Source organism: Chlamydotis macqueenii, chromosome 2, assembly GCF_036417535.1.
Source record: "Chlamydotis macqueenii isolate bChlMac1 chromosome 2, bChlMac1.mat, whole genome shotgun sequence".
Lineage (NCBI taxonomy): Eukaryota > Metazoa > Chordata > Aves > Otidiformes > Otididae > Chlamydotis > Chlamydotis macqueenii.
The window spans coordinates 36,502,983-36,529,264 of NC_141557.1; the positions used below are offsets into that span (position 1 = coordinate 36,502,983).

A 26,282-nucleotide genomic window follows, 5' to 3' on the forward strand; every position below is an offset into this window, starting at 1 on the left:
CTGAGATCAGGGAGGCTGGGAGTCACTGCTTCACCACAGAGCACACAAAATAGCTCCACTGCTTGGAGGAGCTCAGGAGGATCCCAAAGCTTCTTACTTATATGGGCCAAAGATTCAGGGAAGACTGGCCTAAAGCAGGGCAGGATGCTCAGCTGTGGTTGAAAGCAGCCCCATAACCCTACTTACTGCCCCTACCAATGACAAGCGATGTAACAGGGCCTGTTTCTTTTTGGGGAAGACACTCCAGGAAATTATTTTGTCCAGGCCATACTGTCATTAGGTTTTGTGTGAAAACTATATCCTTCCCTCCCAGCCTAGTGAGATTAGCTTGCAGAAAGTGCCCAGAATAGCCAGGAGGAGTTCTGCTTTGGTTTTTTTTGCTATCTCAGCAGTACATGAAAGCTTCCCTTACAAGACATATGGAAAACTCTTCTCAGCTGAGAAGTCCAAACCAAGGAAAAAGAGCCAACTCATTTTCCATATACTTGAGATTGTAGGTTTTTATTTATGTTTTTAACAAGCTAAGTTGGGCTGCACTGACAGAGGAAGCCACAACTTTATACAGTGATGCTTTTAAAACCACTTAACTCCGAGTGTTGTTATACTGAAAGGGAGAAAACCATTACAAAAAAAGTGCAAACCTGGGTGGCTGCTGCATTTGTTTAGTAAAGAACTCTTTTCTTTATAATTGGCTGTGAGTTTTCAGGGCTGATTCTGATGAAACGCACGCCTGCATGCCTATACACATGCAATTCACGACACAGATGGTTATTTTTCCAGTCATGACTTGAAGAAATAAAGTTGAGTCCATTTAAATAGAAACCGAGTGTAAATTCTTGCAAATGTCTCCAGATGTTTTCAAATCTTTTTTTTTTTCTTTTTCTTTTAAAAGATGGAGCGACAAATGTCAATGAACTCCAACATCATGGGGATGCAGGGGCCGAACCTCAATAATCCGTGTGCTTCACCTCAAGTCCCCCCAATGCATTCAGAAGCCAAAATGGTAAAAAGAGAAAATAAATTTTAAGAAAATATTTTCTTATATTGCTCTTGCATACTGGTTACCCAGACAGTGGGGGATGTAGCCAGACACCGCTTACTTCATTCTTAGTCATATGTTATACTCTTTTTTAATATGCTGCAGTAAATTGCCTTTGTGTCAGTTTAGTCTATGAACTTTCAAGATGTTCCTAGTCCTAGCTGAACTCTTGGTGAGAGGGAACTGAAGTGAAGGGTGGGCTATCTGAACCATACTGTGTTAAATAGGATTTTTGGTGCAGATTAGTAGAATTTAAGCAAATGGTCTGGCTGGTTCTCCAATGGTGTCTGTGCTCCACAACTTTGCTTAAAGAAAATTGTTGGTTAATAAAATCTGAACTAAAACATGTCTGATGTGGAGGCAGTGTACACAGTCTTTGTTTTTTCCGAGTAGGTGCATGGTGTGTCAGGATAATGGCAGTGTTAGCAAGGGAGACTGAATGATGTATATAGAACTGTGTTACTTTCTTTTGCTTGAGTGCAACAAAGGTGTTGCTGTCAAAAAGAAGAGTCAGAATTTGACCAAAAATGATTTAGTTTTGAGATTCAAATGTCATAGTATTTTTAAAAGTTGTTGTATGTCTTACAAGGTCCATGTATGTCTTTCAGGCATATGTACTGGTATAGGATTAATATAGGTAAACTAAACTACAAGTAGGCATTTGTATGTTTTCCCCAGCTTTATATGCACTCTCATGGAGGTATTCATGCCAATATCCCTGGAACCGAGTTCATCAATGTAGAAACACTTAGGCTTTTTCAGTTTCAGAACTGCTATTTGCTAGCTAGTAGAAATTCAAGGACAGAAGTTTGCAGTTTAACTCTGTAGAGTTTTTGTCTTCTTAAGATATCTCATCGTAGTGGAAAACAGGAGTAACTTCATTGAACTTATTTCAGTGGCATTTTGCCAAGGTGAAATTGTCATAAGTGAGAGAATGAAATCAAGCCGACAAAGATTAAGCAACCACGTGTTTTTATATATTTCTACTTTGCATGACTGGTACAGCTTTTAAAGTTGCTGTCATCTATCCTGAGGCAAAGAAAAATATCTTCTTGTCTATAGGTATGGTGTATGCAAGAGAGTCTTGGTTAAGAGCAAAAACATATATGAGCTTATTCTATCTCTGTTTTCTAGATCGGATAGGTCATGCCTTCGCCTCACTGTTGGTCTGGGTTAGGCTGCTAACCCAACCTCTGTTAACACCCCGTCTAAAACCACACTCCGTAAACATGCAGCCAGTTGGCCAGAAGAAGAGCACTAGCCAAAAATGCTGGCTCCCCCAGCCAAGGAAAACCTGTGGTCAAGAGTTCTCTCTCTGCTGTACCACACAGTGATGGTGACATGCCAAATGGCAACAGCGTCTGCAGCAGAGCTTGTTAAAAACTTTTTGGAATGGGAGAGTGTTTTTTCAACTCAAGCATAGCTGAGCCAAGCTAAATACTCCTTGGCTGAATAAATCTAAAACTGGCATCTGTTTTGGGGACTAAAGGTTCTGTAGTTTACTCTCCCCCCACCACCCCCTGCCTTTTTTTTTACTGGAACTGTGAGGCTACTTAAGAACAAGATTAAATTATTGGTGCATATGGTGAGGATTCTGTGCTTTAATAGCTGAAACCGTACATTAATACAAATTAGTTTTTAATCTGGATAAGCAGGTTTTGTCCCAAAACGTAATGTATGAAGGCACAATTCTTTCAGGCAGACATTGCTATCAGTTCCAAAACACAGTATAGTGAACAAGCAGCCCCTTTGCCTCTCAGGGGCTTTCTGCCACACTTCCAGAGGTGGAAAAAATCCACATACGTTAACTCTTAAGAGTAAGAGGCATAATTCAGAGCTCCAGGACCTTTCTTCTTTTTAAATGCAGGGAGTTTTTTAATATCCTATATTCTGGTTTTCTACTTTCTTCCTGTTTGAGCATACATGTAACTTAAAAAGCCTCTTCGTTTAGCCACTGCTTTGAAGAATATGACTCTATTAACAATACTCTGCATCAACAAAAGTGGAAAAAATGTAGGAAACAGTCAGAGCAAAATTATTTCTTACATGTAAGTTCGTGAATTTTAAATCTGAATCATCTGTATTACAGGCATGTTTGTTCTTATTATTAGCTATCTCACTTTGCTTCCTGCTCAAAGCATGACACTTCACATACTCTGGTGACTTTTTTTAAAAGTCGAAAGCGAAGGTGGTTAGTTACTGGATTGTGTCCTGCATTAGGAAGGAATTTCCCTGGATTCTGCTAATGCTATTACTGCTGCTGCATCCCGCACTGCATCTGTTCTCTTTGAGTGGCCCCACTCTGCGAAGAATATATGTTTTAAATACTAGGCAGTCATCTAAGCTGCTTGCAGCTAAATGACTGCAGGATCTGGAGAAGTTTGGGGGACTTTGGGCCTGATTCATCAGCTGTCCAAATCCATGGCAGATGGATCAGGATTTTCATATGCCTACATGAGAGAATGCAGACCAGGCTCCTCTAGATGTGAGACACAGAGGTGAGACCAAATCCTTCTGGCCTCGTGAAGGTATGTATCTGAGCAATGCAAACGTGGTTTGATATGCAGCAGTCGCAACATTATTTGGTGATGAGTGTGACTTAGTTTGCTTCTGTAAAATAAATATGAATAAATAATATCAGTGTGGTTGCTGTGTGATTCCAGGTTTTTTAGAGAAAGCAGATAGATGGCAAAAGATTCACACCCTCAATTGATCCCTCATCAGTTTGTAGTAGGAAATAGAAGCCAGTCTGATAAATACATACATATACAAACACATACACAGACACATATAGAATGTGTGTTGCATTAATGTTTCTATAATATGCAATTTATTTATCTATTTGTATTTTCATCAACTTGTATTACCTGGCATTTGTAGACAGCCATATTCTGCCACCCAAGATGCAGGAGAATGTTACTTCAAATATTAAAGTATTGTAGATGACATCCCAGGACTGATTTAATTTATCACAACAATCTCAGTTTCCCTCACAGTGTGCCTCTCAATTAGGTTATCACCTAATGCTTTAAAACTGTCCTAGTAAATGAATGAGTGAACATCTAAATCAATACCACTTTCGTCTTAGATTTAGAGCTGAGTGGATAAAACCTTTCTGCTGCCCACCAAAAACACACATTGATTTTGTATTAAAATATATTGCATTGGCAAGTGGAGGAAACGTATAGCTCTAGGTGTACATGGTAAAAATATGCAGAATAGCACGTGTAGCGTATTAACATGTGGTTCAGTAGGCTGAGAATATTATGAACGTGGAATTGTTGGCGGTGTCTTTGCCTTAATATACTGCTTACATACAGTTTGGTTTGCAGTTTCAGAGTATTCAAGGTTTTATAACTCGGAAGTGCAATATCATGTGGATTACTGGAGTGAAAGATAAATAGTGTGCACTGAACTGCTGGAAGGCTGCGTGAGGGCAGATCTTTTCAGTGGAACTGGTGCCTCTCTATCTGAATTTTGCAAGGCATTGATCTTTACTGGTAGAGATTTATGAGCTCTGAAAGGAGATACCAAAAGCAGACTGGCAATGAAAATAATCTGATTTAAAAATCCAGTTTTCAGTGTAACCTGTTAGTTTTTTCTTTTACACTTTCCCTCTGCCCCTTGCTGGATGCATACTTTTATAACATTTAAGTAAAATGTTATATGTGTGGCTTGTCTGTGCCTGCCTTCCTGACAGAATATGTATGGTTCTTTAAAAAAAAAGAGTGATTTCCGTATCAGAAGTATGTAGGGTTATGGGCTATGGGTTTTGCCTTGTATGCATTACTAGGGTGAAGAGTAGTAATAAAAAATCAATTTGAAAGTGTCTATCAAATGTAAGAGTGAAAACATAACCAGAAAAGTTAAGTAATAAACCAGTAATGAGTATGTTCCTAATTATAATGGTAAAATGTCCATATTAACTGAACCTTATAATTTACCTAAGAATGCTGGACAGCTGTGGCGGAGGAGGAGGAGATGTGAAAGAAATTGCGGTTAGCCAGTTGTCATCAGCACTAATTTTTATTCGACTTAATGAGAGTTAAGGGTCCAGATTCTGCTGGTGGCTGTGAAAATCCCGGTCCAAGTGTCGCTCAGCTCTCCATCTCAGCAGAAAGGCAGCACTGGCTGCAGGGATCTGGATGCATTTCGTACAGCTATCAGACAGGCACTGCTTACTTTCTGCAGAAGCAACCAAGTGGGAACGGCTCGGCCGTGGAGGTGGTCAGCTTTCCTTGATGCAGACTGGGGTCTGCGTTTGGATGGAGTCTTCTGCTGCTTCTTGTTTACAAATAATGTGAGTTTCCATGCCCATTGTGATGGTGCAATTGGTGCAAAGGGAGAAACTGCTGGAGTAAGCTCTTAACCCCAGCCCCGATTTGGTACTCATCTCAGCCATTGTAGTAGGCATTCGTTGTGCAAACAAGAGCACTGCCCTCACAGCAGTGGCATCCTGGGATAGTTGGTGGCCTTGGGAAGGGCATCCCATGGGGTTCCAGCTCTGGGATCAGGTCTGTGAGGTTTCCATACTGATTTCAGGCAGGAGGCTGGCGCAGGCAGTCTGGGCAGGATCAGAGCCACTGGATCTCTAGGTTTAGCTACTTAACAGTGACTGAAGATATTTTGTTAAATATAATAAACAGTCTGAAGTCTGTGTTTTCCTATCACTCTGACTGGGAAGGGAATTACTTTCCCAGTGATCACAGCAACATGCATTGCTTCGGGGCCAGGAGGCTTTTCTTCACACAGATTCTGGGCTACTGAGTAGAAAGAAAAATTTTGCATCTCTGTGGAGCTTTCAACAGCAATTGCTCATCTTGTCCTTCACAGTAAAGCAATGAAAGCAGTGTAAGGGAGGGGGCGGAGGGGGAAGCAAAATTAAGCCTTCATATATATATATGTATAAAGAGTTCTGACAAAATTTCCTGTATTGGTAACTGAGAAATGTTTTCATGGAAGGGACTGTTAAATAGTTAAAAAACACGGTGCTTCTGCAACTGCTGACAAAACTCACTGTTCTGAAATTCTGTCTCGTGTTACATTTGCGCTTGTGTTTTGAAGTCCCCAAAGCCAACCTTTCAGTGTGCTCCTGATCTAGGCTTTAAAATCCTCCCCAGGCAGTAGCTTTGCCCGCAGACAGTATGCCTTGCTATGGATTAAGGTATTACAGTGATGGGTGAAGCTAATCATATTTTGTTTTGTTTACTGAAAAAGGACCTTGGCATGCCTAAATGCTGGATTATTAACTAGACTGGATAGGAACTAACTCTTCTTAAGCTGTCAGTGGCTCAGTAAGTGAACAGAGAAGCGAGCTGGTTTGGTTACTCATAGCCGCTGTGGGTATGTGCTGGATTTTTGATCTCACTTCTCCTGAGTGCGTACAAATTGCGTTGCTTGTTGCAGACACAAGTTGTAACAATTCCTTGCATTTTTCTTTCTTTGTGTCACTTTATCCTGCAGTGATCTTATCAACAGTATTTCCCTAGAAGAACTTGGATTTTTATTATTTTGTTTGCCTTTATTCAGCTGGGTGTTAAAATGACCTCCCTTTCTCCCCCACCCACCAGCCCTCACCCTTTCTTTTTCGCTCTGTTTCTCCACCACCCTCTCTTTCCTCAGAGGACTTGCTGTCTTTGTAGATTTGTTTCTCTTTCTCCTTTTCCCTCCAGTGTCCACCCTGATTTTGTAACCATAGCAATAATTGAAATACAATCCTAATATTTGCTTGCTGTAGCTATCATCTAGCCCAACACATAAACTGCTGGCTTTTGTGTGTTGTAAGATTTTGAAACTTGAAGATGGATGCATCTGTATACGAGAGGATGACTTGTTTGGTGCTGAATCGTCCCTTCCAGAAAAGGTTTTGTTTGTGTAAAGTTGTGTGTCAGTGGGAGCTGATGCAAGTAAAAGCAAGCCCTTATGGTAGTGAAGCCAGGGAAAAGGAAATTATAAAAATAAAAACAAGGTTGTGTTACAGAGATGTTCTGCTTCGCATAGATACGTTTCAGTCTTTTGCTTGGAATTTGTACAGCTTTCACTTTCCAAAATTTCCAAGATGAATAATGGAAGTTGTTTTGCACTTCAGGCCACTGCGCATTAGGCCTGGCGTTTGCTTGGGATGTACGGACGGATCTCACAAGTGGTTGGCTTTGAGGCGGAGGGGATGGTGTTACACACTTTACCAGCTCCATATTTTAACCACCAAAAAACACAAGAGCTGGAAGCAAAATTCTCATGGCAATAAATCTCTTTTTTATGGACAGGCTTAAAAAGCATTTTCTAAAAACTACACAGTAGCTAATGAAGCAGTTTATTAATTATGATAGCATTCCTGTGAGATAAATAATTTTAGACCGTTGAACTAAGAGAGAAAAGTGAAGTGACTCACTAGAGGACACACGATTTGTCAGTGGGAGAGCTGAAACCAGCATAGAAGAATTTCTGCCTGCCACGTACCAGAAAACACAATTTCTATCTGAGTACAATTTATGTATATGCATTTTTTTTCAAGTTAATGTTAATTATTAATATTGGTAATATCAATATAATTGTTGAAATGTATTTTTTTTTTCAGGACTAGCGAAAGAATGGGGAGACTCTGAACTCCTCAATCTTACAGGAGGTGCAGACTCAAAATTAGGCTTCAAATCCAAGTGAAGGTGGTGGTTTATGTTTGGATTTAATACCCCTGAAATTTCCTGAACTTTACTGATGAGATTTTGGCTCAAAATGACAAAAATTAACTGATCTTCTGAGACTTCTGTCATCCGAGATGATGGAAACCTTGTGAGATCAGCGTCCCTGGCATCGTGGCTTTCACTGAAATCTCAGGAGAGCACTTACTTTCACATAATGTCAACCATATCCAAACCAGGACTAAAGCATACCCCTGTAGAGCTCCTTCTAAGATCACAGGCATATTTGAAATACTGCTACAAGCTGTGTTCAGTCTGAGGAAATGCTCACAGCATTTGTTGTTTCTTCTGTCAGATATGGCCAGTGACACTTTTCAGCAGTGGGAGGGTTATATACTGTCTTCCAGATGTTCATTAGTGCAACTTGTCTTATTTATGTTCTGAGAATTATCAAGGAGGTAATTTAAAAACTGGGACAGGCTGGGTCTCCCACCCTGGAAACACTTACGCAGCAAACTTTGCTCTGCTTGCGGTTTTTACTAGCAAATCGCTGGCCGGTAATGTTTATCTGAGATTTTAGTGTATGAAATGCTATGAATAATTTTCCCAAATGTGCTCTGTAGTCAGACTGCATGGGATGTAGTGTAGTTGGTCGTGTACTCTGCACTCTGTATTTTGCTTATGCCACAACTAATGCGTAGCCCACCTTACAGGACCCCCCAGGGGACCAGAGCAGTTTTTACTCACAGTTTTTTGCTCGTGTGCTTGAGGACTGGTTGTGATTTCTCTAGCAATGTGGGTACCTCCAAGTTGCTCTGCTTTAGATAATTTACCCTGTTTTAAATGACCTATGTTACAAAGGAGGCAGAAAAATACTTGCTATAACTGGAATAATTTCCTGTTAGTATTGTAGAAGCAGGGGAACATGGACTTTGACCAGCTAAAGATGAAATTTAAAGATTTGACTAAAAGACTTCTAGGCAAATAAATTAATGTATGCAAAACCTCCCTCTTCTAGTCATGGGTGTGCTATATTTTTCTCCTGTTTTATATATTAAAGTCACACTGAAACCAAGTCACTACCATATTGAAAAATGTTCTAAAAATCTTATTTTAACATAGTACCATCTTCTTCATTTAGTAACAGTATCAGTATGGAAGTACTTTAATTCAGGATTGTTACCTTCATTAAATTACATTTTAATTCATGAAAGCTTAGTCTTAAAATTATGTTGTAAACAAAAGAAAACTTTTGTAAAATATGAAAACAGCAGCCAGGATTCCTGTAGCTTTGTTTTCCAGTCTACTGGAAATGATTTAAAACAAAATAGCCACCTTTTCATTACAGCTCTCCTCTCCTCTCCGCTCCTCTCTGCTCCGCTTTAATTTTTCAAAATAACCGTTCAAGAAGGAAACAAGCCCCATAAGGACCTTAAAATAGAATTTCACACTCCTCTACCTTTAAAAAAAATCACAGGCAACATTCTTGGTATAATCAAAGATGACTTTTTAAAATTTATCCCTGATCCTCAGCTGCTCTAAACCTGTATAAATTCATTGACTTCAAAGGAACTGTGTGGTTCTTGCATCAACTGAGGACCTAGTTTATACTTCTGAATCTCAAAATTTTCCTTTAGGCAAGCTCTGGCCCTTCCACAGTTTGATACTGCCAGGTAAGCAATTTGTTGGTTTTGGCTTTTGGTTTTAATGTTATTATTTTATTTAGAATACGGTACATATTTTCTTCTTCTTCTTGCACACTGGTGTTTTGCCAACTCTTCCAGCACCTTATATGAACTTTTTTCTGAATTAATTTTTTAGTTCTGCTTCCTATAGGTGTTCATTGCCTAATAGTTAAAGATAAATTATTTTCTCTAAGCCCCAAAATAATATCGTAAGATTTTTATAATTGATTCATCATACCAAGCAACCACCAGGAGTTTTTGACTCTCCTGTAGCAGTCAGTGACGGGTATTAGTACCTGTCCCTAATGCTTCATAATGAAAAATTGCCAGATATTTCTTTGAAACTGATGGGTGATTCATGTTGTTATATTTAGGTCACATTATTCTGGAATGTTTAAATTAGACTAAAAGCCACCTCTGAGTATACATGTGCAAACATAGAGTACATTTTTAGTTTCCCATCTGGAAATACGTATAAAGTCCAGGGCTGTTTTTAAGTCACAAGAAATATTGTTATATTTTTATTATGGTATTTCAGTTCACACTCATACTAATATGAAAAGTTTAGTAACAGCATATCCTCAATACTGCCCTCAAATGCCAAGGTTACACATGAAGTCCAATGGGATCTAGCAAATGTTTAAACTTTTATTAAAGCCCAAAGCCCAAAATAGACTTTACTAGACCTGTACAAATTATTTTAAATTATGTAAATATTTTTAATATGTCTGGCTTCTGACAGAACACCACTATACACCAAAGTATGACATTTGCCTTACTGTGCCAACTTTTTGCTTTTTTTTTTTTTTCTTCTCCAAATACCTAGCATCATTACTGGATTTGACTAGAGTCTGCTTTATGTGCTGCTTGTGGTTCAGAAGAAATATATGTAAAGAGGATGAACTGTGTTCCCCAACTGTTAACAGAGGCTCTTTAGCATGAGGTTAAGCGTGAACTTTGCTTTGGCTGCCAAGATGGCAGCCAGGAGATACCCAGGATAAGAGTGGGTGAAGTCCTGATCTGCTTTTCATCTGATGGATGTGTGCAGCTGCTCTGAAGGCTGGTGTTGGTGTGCAGTGTGCATGTGTCAGAGAGAAAACTATATTTTTGGGTTTTTGTAACAGATATTGCTCTAACTTCATCTTCTAGGAGTCCTCTTAAATTAAAAAATCCTGCCAAAACAATATCTGGATGCGTACAAAATCTGGACTCTCTGAGTACCTCATTTAAACAAGAGGCAGTGGTAGGCACTAGTAACAGCTAACAATCTGAAGAGCTCTAGCTTTGTTGGTCAAATGTCTGCAGGTGAGCATTTTTGTGCACCTGTGCATGAGTGTAAATTTTTTTCTTTTCTGTGGTTTGGTGGGTTTTTCCCCCCCCTTAATTCCATGCACTTTTACTGTGCAAGCATGATCTTATCTATGCCTATTTGGCTAACTTTGTCCCTTTATTTATTTGTGTATTACCTTGTCTTTTGTTAAGAAACTACTTTTCCTGAAGTTCTTCAGAATGTTGAAGAACATTAGATAACTGAAAATCCATATGTGTTATCCAGAAACCACTTGCTAACATGGAGGATGACTGTCATTTGCATGAATAATGGGAAATTTGTTCTGCTACATCAATTTGCAGAGTTGTCAGTCTTCTGAATGATGTTAGTGGTGGATTAGTTTGATTGGAAACTTGATCCAAGCAATGTTTGCATTAGTTGCATAAAGAGTTCCCTAGAGTTTATGTAAAAACTGGTATAAAACTGCGTCACTGGTGAGAATTAAAATAGGAATGAATTGCTCTTGGTGAAATTTATGGTTACTGGGTTTGTCCAAGGATATCTAAATCCTTCAGTTCAGAAAACAAGGTAGCTTGATCCCATTTTAAATGTTTCAGAAAGTAAAACTTCCTTTTCTGCTACACTTAAAAGTCAAGATGTGTTTATGCTAATCTTAGTAAAACCAGTGTATATGACGCTATATTGCCCACAAAAATCCAAATACCATAGCTGTGACTTGTAGTACCCATGAAGTCTGTGCTTTCTTCCTAGAGGAGGAGCTAGCCTAGCCCTAGGGCTCCCGACCACTGCAACCTGGGCAATGACCAGCTAGATGAAGTAGCTCTGAAGTTCCTTGCTTTACTAGTTCCCATTTTCAGTTTGTCCCCTCTACAGTGAAAACAGAGACCATGAGCATGCATTTCTCTGGAGCACGTAAGATCTTTCTGGAGAGATTTTTAAGGTCTCAAGCAGAACTGAAGCTCTCTTGAGTTGCATGTGTGAAGGGAATGGTAGACAACCAGGATTACATCCTGGATGTCTTTAACCAGAGATGCTGGAGATCGTGCTGAGGGCTACATTTCCTAAAATGTCTTTTTTTTTTTTTTTTGGAAACACACTGCCTCCTGGCTGTTGAAGAACAGCAGAAATCCTGATGTGTACATGGTTGGGAAATGATATTTGCCTGAAGTTGTGGGCTGCCTGCAGGCTGATCTGCACGCTTTGTTTCTCAGTGGGTTGTTGGCATCACGAGTGATGGACTGATATCCACAAAAGGCAAATGGTGACAGCAGGTATGCCAGGAGCCTCCCTGCAGGGGCCTAGACAAGAAGCAAGGAGAGGAGCCCAGGAGGCTTAATCCAGGCTCCAGGCACTCCCAATGTCAATCCTGGACCACCATGTCCAGTGCGGAGAGAGGATCCACAGTCCTGGTGCTCCTGAAGTGAAGGAGCATATGTGCCACCTCTGTGGGGTGTAAAGCAGGACCCATTACCCCATGGTCTTTGTAAAACACCATGACATCCCAGTTCCCACCAGCAGACGTCTGCTGCTGCTTCCCGAGCCTTGGTGGAGGGCAGGCACTGGTACTGGGCTTTGCTTTCTGGGGACCATGTGCAGGAAAGCTGGCAGTGCATCTGTGTCTCTGTGGCTGCACCTCTTTGAAGGAGAAAACCAGCCAAGGCACATCCGCAAGCCCCTCTCCTCTTTGTTTAATCATGCAGTAGGTAATGTTAGCATGGTATCGGTGTACACTGTACCTGTCCACTTGAATCTCTGCGTAGCATTTGATGTATCTCCCATAATAAATTATGTATTTCAAGGAGCAATAACAATAGCTGAGATTCTTGAGACCAGAAGAGTCACGTTACCAGAAGTATCAAAAAAGCTGATTAAAATTATATTGTAGCAGACAACAGTTGTGTTACAAAGGAAGGCTCGATTACAGCCAAGTCACTTTCTTTGCCAACCTCTGACTTATTTATTTCTCCTGCATGCTGCAGTCTGCATACTCTTTCTGGTTGTAATGAGCATTAATTGATTAGCTGGATCTATGAAGAGCTTGAGCACTCGTAAGTACTATCCCAGCGGGTACACAACTAAATAGTTTATGAGGTAATTAGTATTTTAATGCCTTTTCTAATGAGCCTTTTCAGTAATGAAATCTCATGAGGACATTATTGGTTCATATATATTTCTTCAGACACAACAGAAGGTAAGCTAATGCTATTAAGAGATTTTAAAGTGAGTTTATAAAATGGTTTTTAGTAACTTATTTTTGAATACGTGCCTTGGTTCATTTTGGTTTATTAAAAAAAAAGCCATCTTAATTTTTCCCACCACTCTGCCTCTTGCACGCCTCTCTCCTGACAGAATTCCTACACTATACTGCAATTTCAAATAATTGGGATAATTTCTAAGGCTGCTACCCGATCTAAGTTCAGCTGTAAGTAAATAATACCATACTGTCTGAGCATGTTGTTTCAGATGTGTTCTCACACTGGAAAAAAACCCAGCTCTGTGACTGGCTGCACAGTGCCTTGGATTTATGACTGTCAAGTCTGAGAGAATGACCAGTCTTTACAAAGCTTTTCAATGTCAAGCTGAGCTCTATTCTGGAGACTCGAAAGTAGCACAGAGCTTGCAACCATACAGGAAGTCTTGCTTCACTTCTTCCTTCAGGTTCATTGGATGTACCTAATTTTACCCAGGTGTAACTCATAGTGGGAAGGACAAGTCCTGTGCCTTGTGTTTTGTTTCTCTGATACCTAAAAGAAGGTTCAGAAAGCTTTGCTGGGAAGAGTTTTTTGGTGTGTGAATGGCTCGTTTTATCATTGGCCACGGGGACCATATTCGCTTTTTGTTCTCTGGAGATTGCAAAGTATCAGCAGCTTTTACGTTCTCATCTTGTAGGGTTCACTTCTTCCAGCTGGGAAGTGCAGTCTTGTCCTGAGTCTTCGACCACAATTTAACAGCAGATAGCAATGCTGTGAAACAGCCCAAGCCAAAGACCACAGCATGTATGTTTTGGAAACCTGTTTCATAAATTAGTTTTACGTAGTCTAGGTGATGTATGCCTTAAAATACTTCGGAAACTTCATTTTCAATTAGGGATGTACAAATCCTATTTAATACTAGAAGCTGTAGCAGTAAAACTGTAAGAAATTCCACTATACAGATCTCATTATGTAATGTAAGATGTAATGAGTCTAATTCATCCTTGAGGTGTCTTTAATGGTGTCAGGACAGTTTCACAAAGGATGGATTTGGCCTAGGGACACCACTGCTGTAAAACCTTACTGTCTTCTACTGGTAAATGGAAAACTGTCTCCAAAGCTTTACTGAGACATGTCACTAGATATATTAATAGCCTAGTACTTTTTGATGACCATAAGTTAATAGTAGTATGTGTGCTCTTTTCTTCAAATAAATATGAAAAGCCACATTTGCAGTTAGAGTAACTGCAAAAGACCCCTCCAGAACATATAGAAACTGTGTCCTTTGACTTCACATATTTGACCTTGCTTGCAATACCATGCATTAGCAATGCTTAAGAGATGAAGAATGCACAACACTGACCACTGCTTTCCACATTGCCTGCCATCTCCACACCCTTTTGCAACATGAGACCAAATAGCACAGGCGAGGCTAATGCCTCCTCTGTCAGCTCCCAACAGCACCCACAGAGTCTCGGTTTTCAGTGCTCACCCATGCGAAATGGTTGAGCCCTCTTATTACGGCACAGTCAGACAGGCTCTTAGGACGGAGGCTGAACAGCCTAATCCATTCCCTCATCTGAGATGTGATAGCTTCTTGTTTCCATGTTTATGGTTTGTTTAACTTGCAAAATAAATCAGATTTGCTTGCATTGCCTTCAGAGGTGAGCCAACCACCTTGGCTGCTCTGAGACCCTCAGAGCACAGTCAGCAACTAGACCAGCTATGCCCACACCAGTGCCTGAAGAAGAAAGTTCAAGTGAGAAGGTGCACATCAGGTTACCAGCCCAAGAGTAGAGGAAAAATATCCTCAGAGAAATATTTTGGTTTCCATTGTGGAAACTTCATACAGGGTGTTTCTGCTCTATATTCAGAAGCTTCCTTCGGGGAGAAATGATCTGTGAGCTGTCTGAGGGTAGGAGCTCCAAACTGTCTGTCTTTGATGGCCTTTGGACTTCGCTAAAGCTGTGTCTGAAGACTAATGGAGCACAGTCAGAAGTAAATTGGGGTGGTGGGGAGACCAGTTTCCAGATGGTGCTTTTGATTTTGGTAATATTTCCTTCAAACTTGAAATGGGCTGGAGTTGTTTTGCTTACTTTTTCAGAGACTCTCTATGTTTGTTTGTGCTTCTTGAGTCATCACCTGTCTTTGCCAAGACTTTATTGCATCTAACAAAAGGTATACTCTTGATGCACTGTGGCATGCACAAAGCTTTTCTATGAACTTCACTGGACATGTGGTCCTCCCAGTTTCATTTTGCTCCCTGTCTCTGCTCCCAAGCAAGTTCATGCTCCATGCTCTACTCTGACAGCGTGTAAAAGCTGAGCAGGCTTTGACACTTCATTGGCTTGAAAGCTTGGCTTTCTTGACTTCTGATGCATTTAGATCAGTTCTTTTGCTGTTCATTCTATAATAAGATGTGGATGTATATATATGTGTATATATATAATCTCTTTGACAATTGCTAAAAGAACAGTGGAGAAGTAGGCACTGAAGAAATATTATGCCATATTAGAAATACTTGGAAAGAGCAAAAGGCACTTAAAAGATAAGTTTGGCACTTTCTATTTCTTTCTTCTCCTTGTGTGCACCATGAGGTCATGATTAATGGCTTTGGTGATGTTTGGAGGGCAGAAATAACTTGTAGGTTCAGCTCAGGAAGACCTCTGAATCGGCGAGGCCCAGGGGAACCGACAGCTCCAGGTCTGGAAGGACCCGTGATGTCATCTCACATGGCCATGGGGGATGCAGCTATTACTTCTTTAGGCATTATTTTTGGATAGCAGTAAGGTACGTGGGTTTTTTTGGCCTCCCAAACACATGAATTCTGCCCTGAGCAATGGAAAGAATCCCCATACTTGAGGGAGGCTGTTTAGCGTGGGGGGAGTCTTAATGTGCGGGGGCTGAGGGCTGTAGGGGGTGTGCGTCCAGTAGGACAATCAGAGGACTCTAGACTTTGCAGATACATTTCCACTGATGCAAACTGAGTTCAAAGGAGTGGAAACCTGTAAATGAAGTTTACTTGAAATAAAATTACTATGAGATAGAGAAACATACATAGTAGAGAAATAGGATATTTTGACATTTATTCATGGCTTTCCTGGGGTGTCTTGGACTGTGTAAACTCACTGCTATTGTGTCAGTGAAACCCTAGATTCCCTGAGGCCATAACTGTGACTGGAATTTAACTTCTTTTGCTTTGAAGAAAGAAGAGAAAAAGTAAATTTATTACACTAGTGTAATTCCTGTCAATTCCACACATAAAGGAATTATGAACACATAATTTAAGAAATTATGGAGAAACTCATAATTTCCTGACAATTTCCTTCCAAATGATGTGCATTTTGAGAATACGTATTTTCGATATAGAAGGAGGAGTGGAGTTGAATGCCTTCTTTTTCTTCAGTCCTTTTGTTTCAGTAAAAGAAGACGCTATTGAAGACATGTGGGGTAGTCTGTTGTCATTGATGAGCTCTGCAAGAGATATATTATCTCTGTTTTGCTTTTAAGCTAAATGAATACATTTAAAATGCGTGGGTAATTTAAGCATCGCATTCTCAGGATATCTTATTTTCTTGCGATCTACTAAACTTTAATTCAGAATAGTTGTGTGGTGTATTTACAGTTGAATTTAGATAATGTTTACTTACATTTACATATTGTGCCTGACTAATAGATATAGAGTGAAATTAAAACATAGAGAACCCAGACAATAAACATCCCAGTCCACGGTTAGACTAAGAGTCTTTGTGCTTTTTCATAGTGTGATTTCAGCATCTAATTAAGCAGATGCTCAAGTAGTTTGGGGGATTGAGCCTTAAATTGCTCAATTAAATTACTTTTCCCTATCAGCATGAGCTTTGGTGTCAAAAGATAAATTTGCAATCGGGAAGAAATACTTAGGATGAAAAGTATGACATAAATTAAACCACATCAAAAAGCCAGAAGTAAACTGTTAGCTAACAGCGCAAAGTTCAAACTGTAAATGTAAGAAAGTACAGTGTGTCTCACTACAGGGTTGCCTATTTTGAAGAAGAGAGAGCAAAGGATATGCCTGATTTTCATCAGTTCTGAATTGTTTTCTGGGAATATGCTACTATTTTGTGTTTAGGTGTTATTCTAATTACTAAGTTGGAATATTTGCTTTTCCACCTCTGTCAGTCACATTCCAATCAAAAATTTGTCCCAGTGCGTTTTTGGGGAGAGGGAACAACTAGTGGCATATAATTTAAACTAAGTAGGTTTAATATCCTGGTTTATGTGTAAATAATAAAAAAAAAAAATCAGGGATGTCTTACACTGTAAGTTTGTCTACAAATATTACTGCTTTAATTCACTAACAGTTTTACTCCTGAGCAAAGAAAAAAAAGATTTCTGGATTTGTAAATGAAGCTGAAACCATGGGGTTCACAGTATGAGGGCCACCCTGAGTACAATGCCCACATTAATCTTTGCTCCTTGCACAGGAGGCTGGAGCTGCCTGCCAGAGCTAATGAATGGATTCTGACTCTACCACGTTAGGCTATTACCAAATACAAAGGCTGGTCACAAATTATAGTTTGTCTGATGGCATCAGATATAAGCATTAGAAAAACATTTGCTTAACAGTAATAATTAGTCAGAGGTAGAGGTAAGTTTTACAGATTGCTTTGGAGCACTGAGGCAAACACAGCTTTCTGTGGGAAAAAGCCTGTTGCCTGTCTAGTGATTCATAAAAAGCGAAAAAAGGTGTTTTAGTTACATCTCTTCTAAAGGTGAGACCAAACCACAGCGTTTCTACAAAACCCAAATAACCTCAGTCTTTACTGCAAACACTCTAGTGTTTTAGGAACTCTACTTTTCCTCAATTAAATTAAAAAAAAAAAAATCTTATTGGAGAGTTGTTCCTGGCTTGAATTAGAATCATGCTTGCATGGATACAGCGCTTCACTGTGTGGATTCTTTTTAGCTTAAACCTTAACAGTTAAATTAGAAGAAAACTCACAACTGGCGCAGAGGAGCTCAGCAAATCACCAGGCAGCCTGGGCTGCTGAGATGCTTTCGTTCTTTAGCAATGAACTCATACCTTGAGCTTTTGTATTCTTGGGGAGAAGAATCCATAGTTCAGAGAACTGCTAGAAACAAGATGGTTAAATGAAGCCCAACAGTAAGCAATTCGTGTTACTGAAGCATGTCATTGAAACTTGGCACAAACGCTAGCTCTGAGCTTGTGCTGTGGAATGATTTTAAGTGCCTGTCGTCCCATAGATACCGCTGCAAATGTTCTGTACTGTCTCTCCTTTCCTGCGCTGTCTGGGAGAGTGAGTACAAGAATAACTCTATCCGTTTTCATTTGTTTGACTTTGAGTTTTCTGTGCTTTGGTTTCAGTAGCATGGCTATCAGATGAATGAGGTCGTCTCCATGCCAGGAGAGATGCAAAACAGCCCATTACTTCATTGTGTGGTTGGTTTGCTTGTTTGTTTTAAAAGTTTGCATGTACTGGTGAATGCAAGGGGATGATAGCATCTAATAATTGTAGTGCTGGCAGGAGCAATTCAAGCTCACCCACACAGCCTGCCAAGGTACCTCTAGTCTGGCTTGCAACATCTTTTTTTTTTTCCAGCGGTTGTCCTGCTGCCGTTGCACAGAACCAGAGAGCAGCTTTAAAGTTCTCACAACTGGCGTATGCAGTGAGACCACCAAATTAATTTTCTTTTGTGATGTGATTAGGTTTTGACTGCTATGTTGGCATCTCCTGTGCCAAGGTATTTAACAGGGAGTTCCTGCTGTGAAATTCCTCGTTTCCACTTTTGTGCTGGTGCAACTAGAGGGATATTATTCCCTTCCCAAGCTGATCATTCTGTGAAAGATTTTGAGAGGGATCTGCCAAGAGCAGAAAGTATGAATAGATTAACAAACGCTGGTAATCCCTGCCTTGCAGAAAGATGGGCTTGATTGCTTTGTATTTGCAGGCTTGTGTCAACAGTGCAGAGAAATGTAAGAATATCCTGAAAAGCTGTTCATAGTTCCAGTGTGTATAGTTTGCTTCAGTAACTGTTGTTTTGCAGCTCAGAGTATTAATTAAAGGTATCACGATGAGGGTTTCCTCTGGTGCCTGTATCCTTTTGGCATGGACTCAGGCATGGTGAGGACTTCAGTGGGGCAGCCTGTTACTGTGACTTCTCAACAGAGGATGTTTGGTCATTAAACAATCATTTTTTTTTTTAAGGATGCATTTACCAATGTTTATTAAAATACCTATAATTACTAAATTATCTCATTAGTTAAGATAATCCTCCAGATTATTTTCTGTTTACTGGGTTGCTAGGGGTACCTAATACATCAGTATGTGTAAAAGTGTTCAATGAGATTGCCAGATTTTTTGAAAGATAAATAGTTTTACATGCTTCAGAAGTAGACTCCAGTTGGCTAAGGAATTGGCCAAAGACTGAAAATGTGACATCATTCTTGGCAAGTGATAAAGATATATTTTTGTTAACGGACACTATATAAAAAGCACACTATACTACTGCTAAGCAAAAATCTGTGTCTAAGAATAATGACATGTCTTTTAGTCAAGAATAATTTTTAAAAGAAATACAGTTTACTGATCAGTCCTGTGTATGAGTCTGGATATGAGTGCAATAATGCACTGTATTTTTTCTTCTATATCCTTTTTTTTAATTTAAGTACAGTTAATATGTATAGCATATGAATACTTTTGAATCAATACCATTATTCAGCAGATAAATATAATTATTACCTATTAATTCTTCCATCAAATCCATGTTTGTGTAATAGACATACTGTAATTGTCTTCTTGAGTCCAATCACATACTTCAGCTTTCAGCAATTATATTTTAACTTAATTCCAATGACTGATTAAAACCATGTGTATTCAGGTTTAGATAGATGTGCTTGCTACGGGATTGTTAAACCTGCAGAAAATATGTTTTTAATAATCCATTAGTATTTAATTAGCATGCAATAACTGTCTTATTAAATCTAAATTAAAACCTTACTTGAGGCATGTAATTGAAAGTGCCACTGGGTAAAATCTAATCTGTCAGGGTTGAATTTACATGGAATAACAACGCCAATTTTTTCTTTTCTGCAGTTTTCAGGGTCTTCTCAAACATTTGCTTAATCATCTCAGTGGAATCTTGCAACAATCAGTTTTCTGCAAGTGCAACATTTGAAATGCTTTCTGGGTCAGAGTTGTCATCTTTTGAGAGTTCATCTGGATTTGAAAGATGATTCTCTGGGTGGAAGATGAGGAATTCTTAAACCTTTACCAGATGCCAAAATGTGTGTAGAGACCCAGTGAGTGTTTCCCGCTAGCCAGTGAAGAAGGAGAGCTGGTTTGCAGTGGACACCACATGGTTAGGTGTCCCTCAGCGCCTCAACATATGCTGACACACATGAAAAGAAGAGGAGTTTTTGTGACTCTATCTCTTTATAACAGAAGAGTTACTATCATGTGTTGTTATGTACGAGTGGTCATAGAACACAGCTGGTGACAGCAAATTACAGCAAAATGAGACTATTTACAGAAATTGTGACACTTTTCACTGTTCAGGGATAAGAGTGATCCAGAATCCATCCAGAAACATGAATTCATAAATGCTACTGGTGGATTTGCTTCAGCAAGACAGCTGAAGTAGTCTGTGAAAATTATCAAACCAAATTGCTTGTAAAATTCTAAACATCATTGGTTTGAGATTAATAGCTACTCTGGTCCCTGTAAAGATGTGTTTAATTAACTGGCTAGCAAATTGATAGCAAAAATCTCCTCTCAGATCTGCTTTGCAGAGTCCAAGTCTGCCATTCTCCTTTCTCATCATAACCCCGTCCCTCTTTGACATTAAGTGGGAAAACTGCAAAGGCAGGAAGCGCAAGATATAAGACCTGTAATTCAGCAGGTGAATCACAAGAGATAATTTTCCCAGGATATTTTATATTGATGCTTACCCATCGTCAGCTTCAGTCTGCTTTGGATGCTAGTCTCCATGGACATCGAAGTCCCGTTTGTGAGCTAATCATTATCTTGGTTGTATCGTTATTGTTATTTTGATATGGGCAATGTTCTCATGAACCTGAGGGGGTTCAGTATATTGGGTTTGGCTGCAAAGGATGGGGTAGATTCCAGATGTTGATGGGCCTGTCTAGGGATGCAAGACTGTGGTTAGGAAGGGATTAAAAGAGTACCATGGATGGAGAGCAGGGAGGAGCAGCAAAATATTTTGCTGATTCCCTAGCCAGTGTTGGCCAGCAATGCCTGAAGTGTTGACAGATCTCAGTTCCTGAGTTGTGGACAGTTCTATCCCTTTCTGAACTGCTCACAGGACAGAAATTCAACTCACTCTTCTGTTTTTAGTAACAAACTGGAGAGGATTAAGGTAAAAGACCATCAAAGAAGGATGTAAAACAAGGATATTTTCAAAGGAGAAGGAGGAAACTCGAGAGCAATCTCAGTTACGGGCAGAAATGTGACTTTTGAAGGAGGATGGGCATTTGCAAAGACAGGTACTGTGCAACAAGGCGAGGTGAACACAGAAAGGCATCAGGGCTCTCTTGAAGTGGGCCAAAGAAAATTATGCATCAGTGACTGGAACAACCTCTAGGACTACCCAAGTCAAAGTAAATGATTCCTTCTACTTGTAATATGTTTATGATTAGGCTACACATGAAGAGCTGTTATGGTGAATGCACTATGTGTATAAATCGTGATCTGCTTGTTTGAACTTAGACTCTAAATGTTACTGGGCACTCATACAAAACTGGAGTGCTCTTACTCTGGAGTAGTGAAAAGTGTCACAGTTTCTGTAAATAGTCCTGTTTTTCTGCAATTTGCTCCCACCAGCAGTGTTCTGTGGCATGTATCACAGAGCAACAAGTGATAGAAACTCTTTTATTATAAATAGATACAGCAAAAACCATGGGCAGAAGAATTCAGTAAGACCACCTAAGCCCTGTAGTAGTAACCACCCAAGCACATGAGATACAGTCAACACAAAGGTCTATACTCCATGGAGTTGTTCCAAATCAACCCTGAGATGTTGACATGGCAGGGAGGTATCTAAGGCTGAGAATTGCCGAGCAGAGGAAGTAGGCTGCAAAATGATCTAATTGCTCATCTTCTTCATTTGAAATTGGTGGAGTGTCAGGTCTAGCTGTGGAAACTATCTGGGGTTTATTTTCATAGCCCAATTGGAGACACCTGTCTAAATCAGCAGCCAAAGCTCCTAATAGAGTTAATGGAGCACTTAGGTTAAGAGCTAATTGCAGCCTAATGTTAAGTTCAACGAGTGGCTCTCTGGTGTCACCACGGGACTGGGGGCAGCCACGGCTCCCCAGCCGGGTGACTGATAAAAGTGGCGTGAGTAAGCACACTCTAGCTTCAGAAGGTTCAACAGTGGAATATTCTGTAGTGTTCATCAATATCGTTATGCACGGTTAAAAACTATGCAAGTCATGGAGGGAGAGACACAGTAACTGCTTAGTGAAATAACATACATATTCCTAGAAGTCTGAGGTTACAGTATCAGGAAGGTATAAATCTAGTATCTATAGAGCTGTGTTGACTTCAGTAACATCAGTTTAGACTTGCTCTGAATCAGACTCAAGGTTGTTTTTTTTAAAAAAATTGATCTTCTGTCTTCTCTTGGTGCATGTTTGGATGTGCTCTCTTTCCCTCACTCACTAATATTTTTTAGCAAAATAAGTTGCTTTAGGATCACTGAGGACAAGGATATTAACATGGTTATGAGAAAAACTATTACAGGTGGTTCATTATATTGTTTTTCAGTGCTGGCCTGTAAAATCAGGTTCATTTAAAAATAAAAAAGTGTTTCCCAGATTGCAAAAAGTAGAAGTATTTGACTTTAATTTCTAATCAAACAGGCTAAATATTCATGTTTATGTGCCTAAATGAAACTTTTGTATGCAGTCTTCCACCCCATCTGCATGAATAGTAGCATTGTAGCAGGATGAGGTCACTGCAGAAGGGAAAGTGAGGTAAGAACGCAGCTGAATCTACAGCCTCTCTGCTACATGGTGCACCAGCTTGCGCTTAAAGGAGTACAGTGCTTTTGCCCGAATCTGAGTCGCTGTGGGCACTGCCTGCGGAGCTGAATGCCTCTCGCAGGGCTCTAGATGCATTCCTGGCTCTACTGCATGGTCTGATGCACAGCATACAGTTTCCTCTGCATTTACAAACTGCTCTTCAGAGACCTCTTTACACATGTAATGTAAGTGAAAATCCATATGGTTTATTTTAAAGCCTTCATTTAAAAAAAAATAAACAGTTATCAGGCCTCATTCTGCTCTGACTTATGTGGCGTAAATCCTGAGCAGTCCCTTTGTAATACTCACTGATGTTCAGGATTTATGCCAGCATCAGAGGGAGCAGCGTTTGGCCCATCAAAGGGCTTTTCCCCCCTCATTCTTTTAAAAAGAAATGACTCAACTTTATAAAGACTGATGGCTTCCTATTGGCGTCACCTTTGTACCTAGTGGGAATTCTTACAAATACAGAGCATGGCATATCCTGGTGCGCGTGTCTGAGAGCTGGGCAGCGGAAGGGCGGCATTGCAAAGCGGCATTTGAAGGAGGGGGAGATTTGCTAAATCCCTATGTCAGTTCATATTTTACCTATTCCTTGTACTAACTTTAAAGGCCATATAAACAGGTTGCCAAGGGTACACTGGCAAATCGCCTCTCCTCACCCACCATCATAATTAGAGCTCTGAGAACTTGGAAAAAACCTGCCTAGCGAGCAAGCCCTTCTTGCCCTTTTTCCACAAGCCTCTCCAAGCTCACAAACCTAGGTAGACTTGGAGCAGCTGCTATTTCAAACAAGACTGTCCATCCCAGCCTCACCACCCAGCGTGGGAGCCAAAGGGGCTCCTTTTCATCCCACGCCGCCTCATGCTGCTTTGGCTTCCCACTGTGGCTCCATGAGTTCCCAACAAATTTGTCCGAAACAGAAATACCTTCTTGCTCATGATCGCCTTTACCACTTCGCACAGCAGTGACCCACCACTCATCTTGATCCAGCCTTACCAGAGTAGCCTGTTTCTATCTTACATATCAAACTCTTCCACTCAGGCAGCTGCTGAGAACCTTGAGGTCAGACCGATATGCCATCTGCTGTGTCCAGGAGCAAGGCATATGTTCTAATTGTGGTGAAGGGAAAAGTGGTGAATTGTTTGTAAATTGTCTACCCACTGTTGGTGTTGTGAGGATATTATTTTGATTTTTTTTCAGGGAATTTTTTTTTTTTTCTGTTGATGTGTGTGTATTTTAATTATAATTCTTACTTCTTCCTACTGCAGAAGGCTTCTGATCAAGCCAATATCAGAGTTTATTCACCCATTTTGTCTCTTTTATTTTTTTTTGCTTTGTTTTGGGCTTTTTTTTTCCTCACCTCACAGGCAGTGGCTTGAGCCACAAGTCTTACTGAAGTAAAATTATAATAGATTTTGAATGACATTGTGACTCAGTGGGTACCCTTGTCTTTGCAGCACAGGAAAACCAGGTAGGAGCTGGTGAGGTAGACAAAGACATTTGGAAGCCTTTTCCCTGGGAAAACTAGCCATTTTTTGGTTACCTGAGCCAAGACCTCACTCAGCCTTGGCTGCCAGGCAGGATAGCATGTGTGTGTGCCTCTCTGTAGAAACAGGAGCTTGGAGGCTCTTTTATCTCTGCTCCATACATCTCCCAAACACCAAAATAATTTCTGTTTTTCGTGTCCACACAACATCTGACTTACTCCTAAGCACTGGAGCTGCAAATGGCAGGCTGAGAGCTGCCGCTGACCTGCCTTGGTCTGGCCAGGCTAACATCTGCACTTCTCCTCGCCTTCTCTGCCCCAGCTGGGAGCTTGGGATTGTGGCAGCATGAGGGGAGAGGAAAGGAGAGATACAACCCAGATGACAGGGAGTGAGTGAATGAGAGAGTGATGGTGCGATGAAAAATAGCATAGATGGAGGAATAAATGAAGCAGAAACTAGAAGAGGAAAAAACACATAATTGTATAAAGACTCTGCAAAAGGAAAAGGCTGTCCGGAGAGATGTGGGCAAAACCCGAGTATCCGGATAGTGCTTTGAGTAACGACATTTGGTGTCTGGGAGCTGGACATGCAGCCCAGATTGCTTTCATTGGGCGAACACAGTAAATGCAACACAAAAGAGTGAATGCTTGTGCTTCCTTCCAATTCTGGCCTTTGGTGTAACTTGCATCTGACTTTATTCTAGGAAAGGAAAGGTTATGGGGCAGAAGCAAGAGGAAACTTGCAGGGCTGCCGGAAGGAGTGAGCGCTCTGCTTCCCCTCCCTCTCCTTCTTCCTCCTCTTGCCCTTGGCCACCTGTCAGCACCCCCTCACCTCCCCCATCATCCTCACTCCTGCCAAAACCTCTCTTTGTCTTAATGTGCATTTTAAAGCCCGGTCTTGTTATGGTTTAATTATATTTTCTGGATGTTGCTTCTTTCCCAAATGTCTGCGTCCTGTTTTTGTTTGACTTTGGAAAGGCTGAGAGTCGGAAAGTGCAGGGGGAGGAATTCAGGCTCTTGCAGCCAGAGCGTAAATGAGCCTTTTGCTTCCAGGTCAGTAGTTCAAATCCAGCCCACAGAAGTTGAGCTGGAAAGCGATAGCTGCTTTGGAGCCCGCGTGTAAAGCGTTAGTTGGTGGTCTCATGTGGGTTTGGAGCAGACAGGTGTCCAAATCACTGCTGGCCCTAATTGGCATCTTTGCTGGCAGCTTCAGAAGCGGGGCCAAAGACTGTGTGGGCACCGAGCCCGCGATACCCTCGCCTGGGTGGTCCTCCTAAGTCGGCGTTAAAGCAAGCTGGCAAGGCAGCCAGGGGGGGCTCAGACTGCTGTTGTCTTTGTTGTACCCACTCTGTAAATAAACAGGGATGTTCAGCTTGGAGTGCTGTTCCCGCAGCTTTGATTTCACTTTTAAGAAGGTTCTTTTTCTCCTTTTTGCACTCTTTTCTTTTTTTTTTTTTACCCTTGAAGTAATTAAACTTTGAGGAAACTAGTGGATTAGGAATATAGAACTAAATTTACAAAGAGGCAGTTCAGGGAGGGTCCCCATTTTGGAGGGGCTGGTAGAGATGGATAAACTGGTGTTACTGGAAGCAGCCTCTGACCAGGGCAATTTAAATTATTTTTGTCTACCAAGCAGTCCCCGCCAAGCTACCTGACTGTCCTCAGTGTAATCACCCTTGTGCTAGTACAGGATCAGTGAACATAATTGGGAGCAGGATTATGTCTTGGTCTGTGATGTTCCTGCACCATCTATCTGTTTCTGCTTGCATGATAGCAACTTCCAAAAAATAAAGCTGTCTAGGATTTTTACATGCATCTCTGTAAGCCTCAATGAATCTTATTTTAAATATGTGTACTTGCATCCTTCGGCTTCCCCCTTTTAATTGGCTTTTGTCTTTATGCA

The 26,282-nt window shown here is 40.5% G+C and overlaps 1 protein-coding gene across 1 annotated transcript in view; it reads left to right on the forward strand.

Moving 5' to 3' along the window:
• CREB5 (cAMP responsive element binding protein 5) overlaps positions 1-26,282 on the forward strand; it is a 259,728-nt gene that overhangs the window by 185,809 nt on the left and 47,637 nt on the right. The window contains exon 7 of the mRNA XM_086742589.1: positions 893-1,003. Coding sequence (XP_086598715.1) covers positions 893-1,003 — 111 coding nt within the window. The remainder of the gene's footprint in view (positions 1-892; positions 1,004-26,282) is intronic.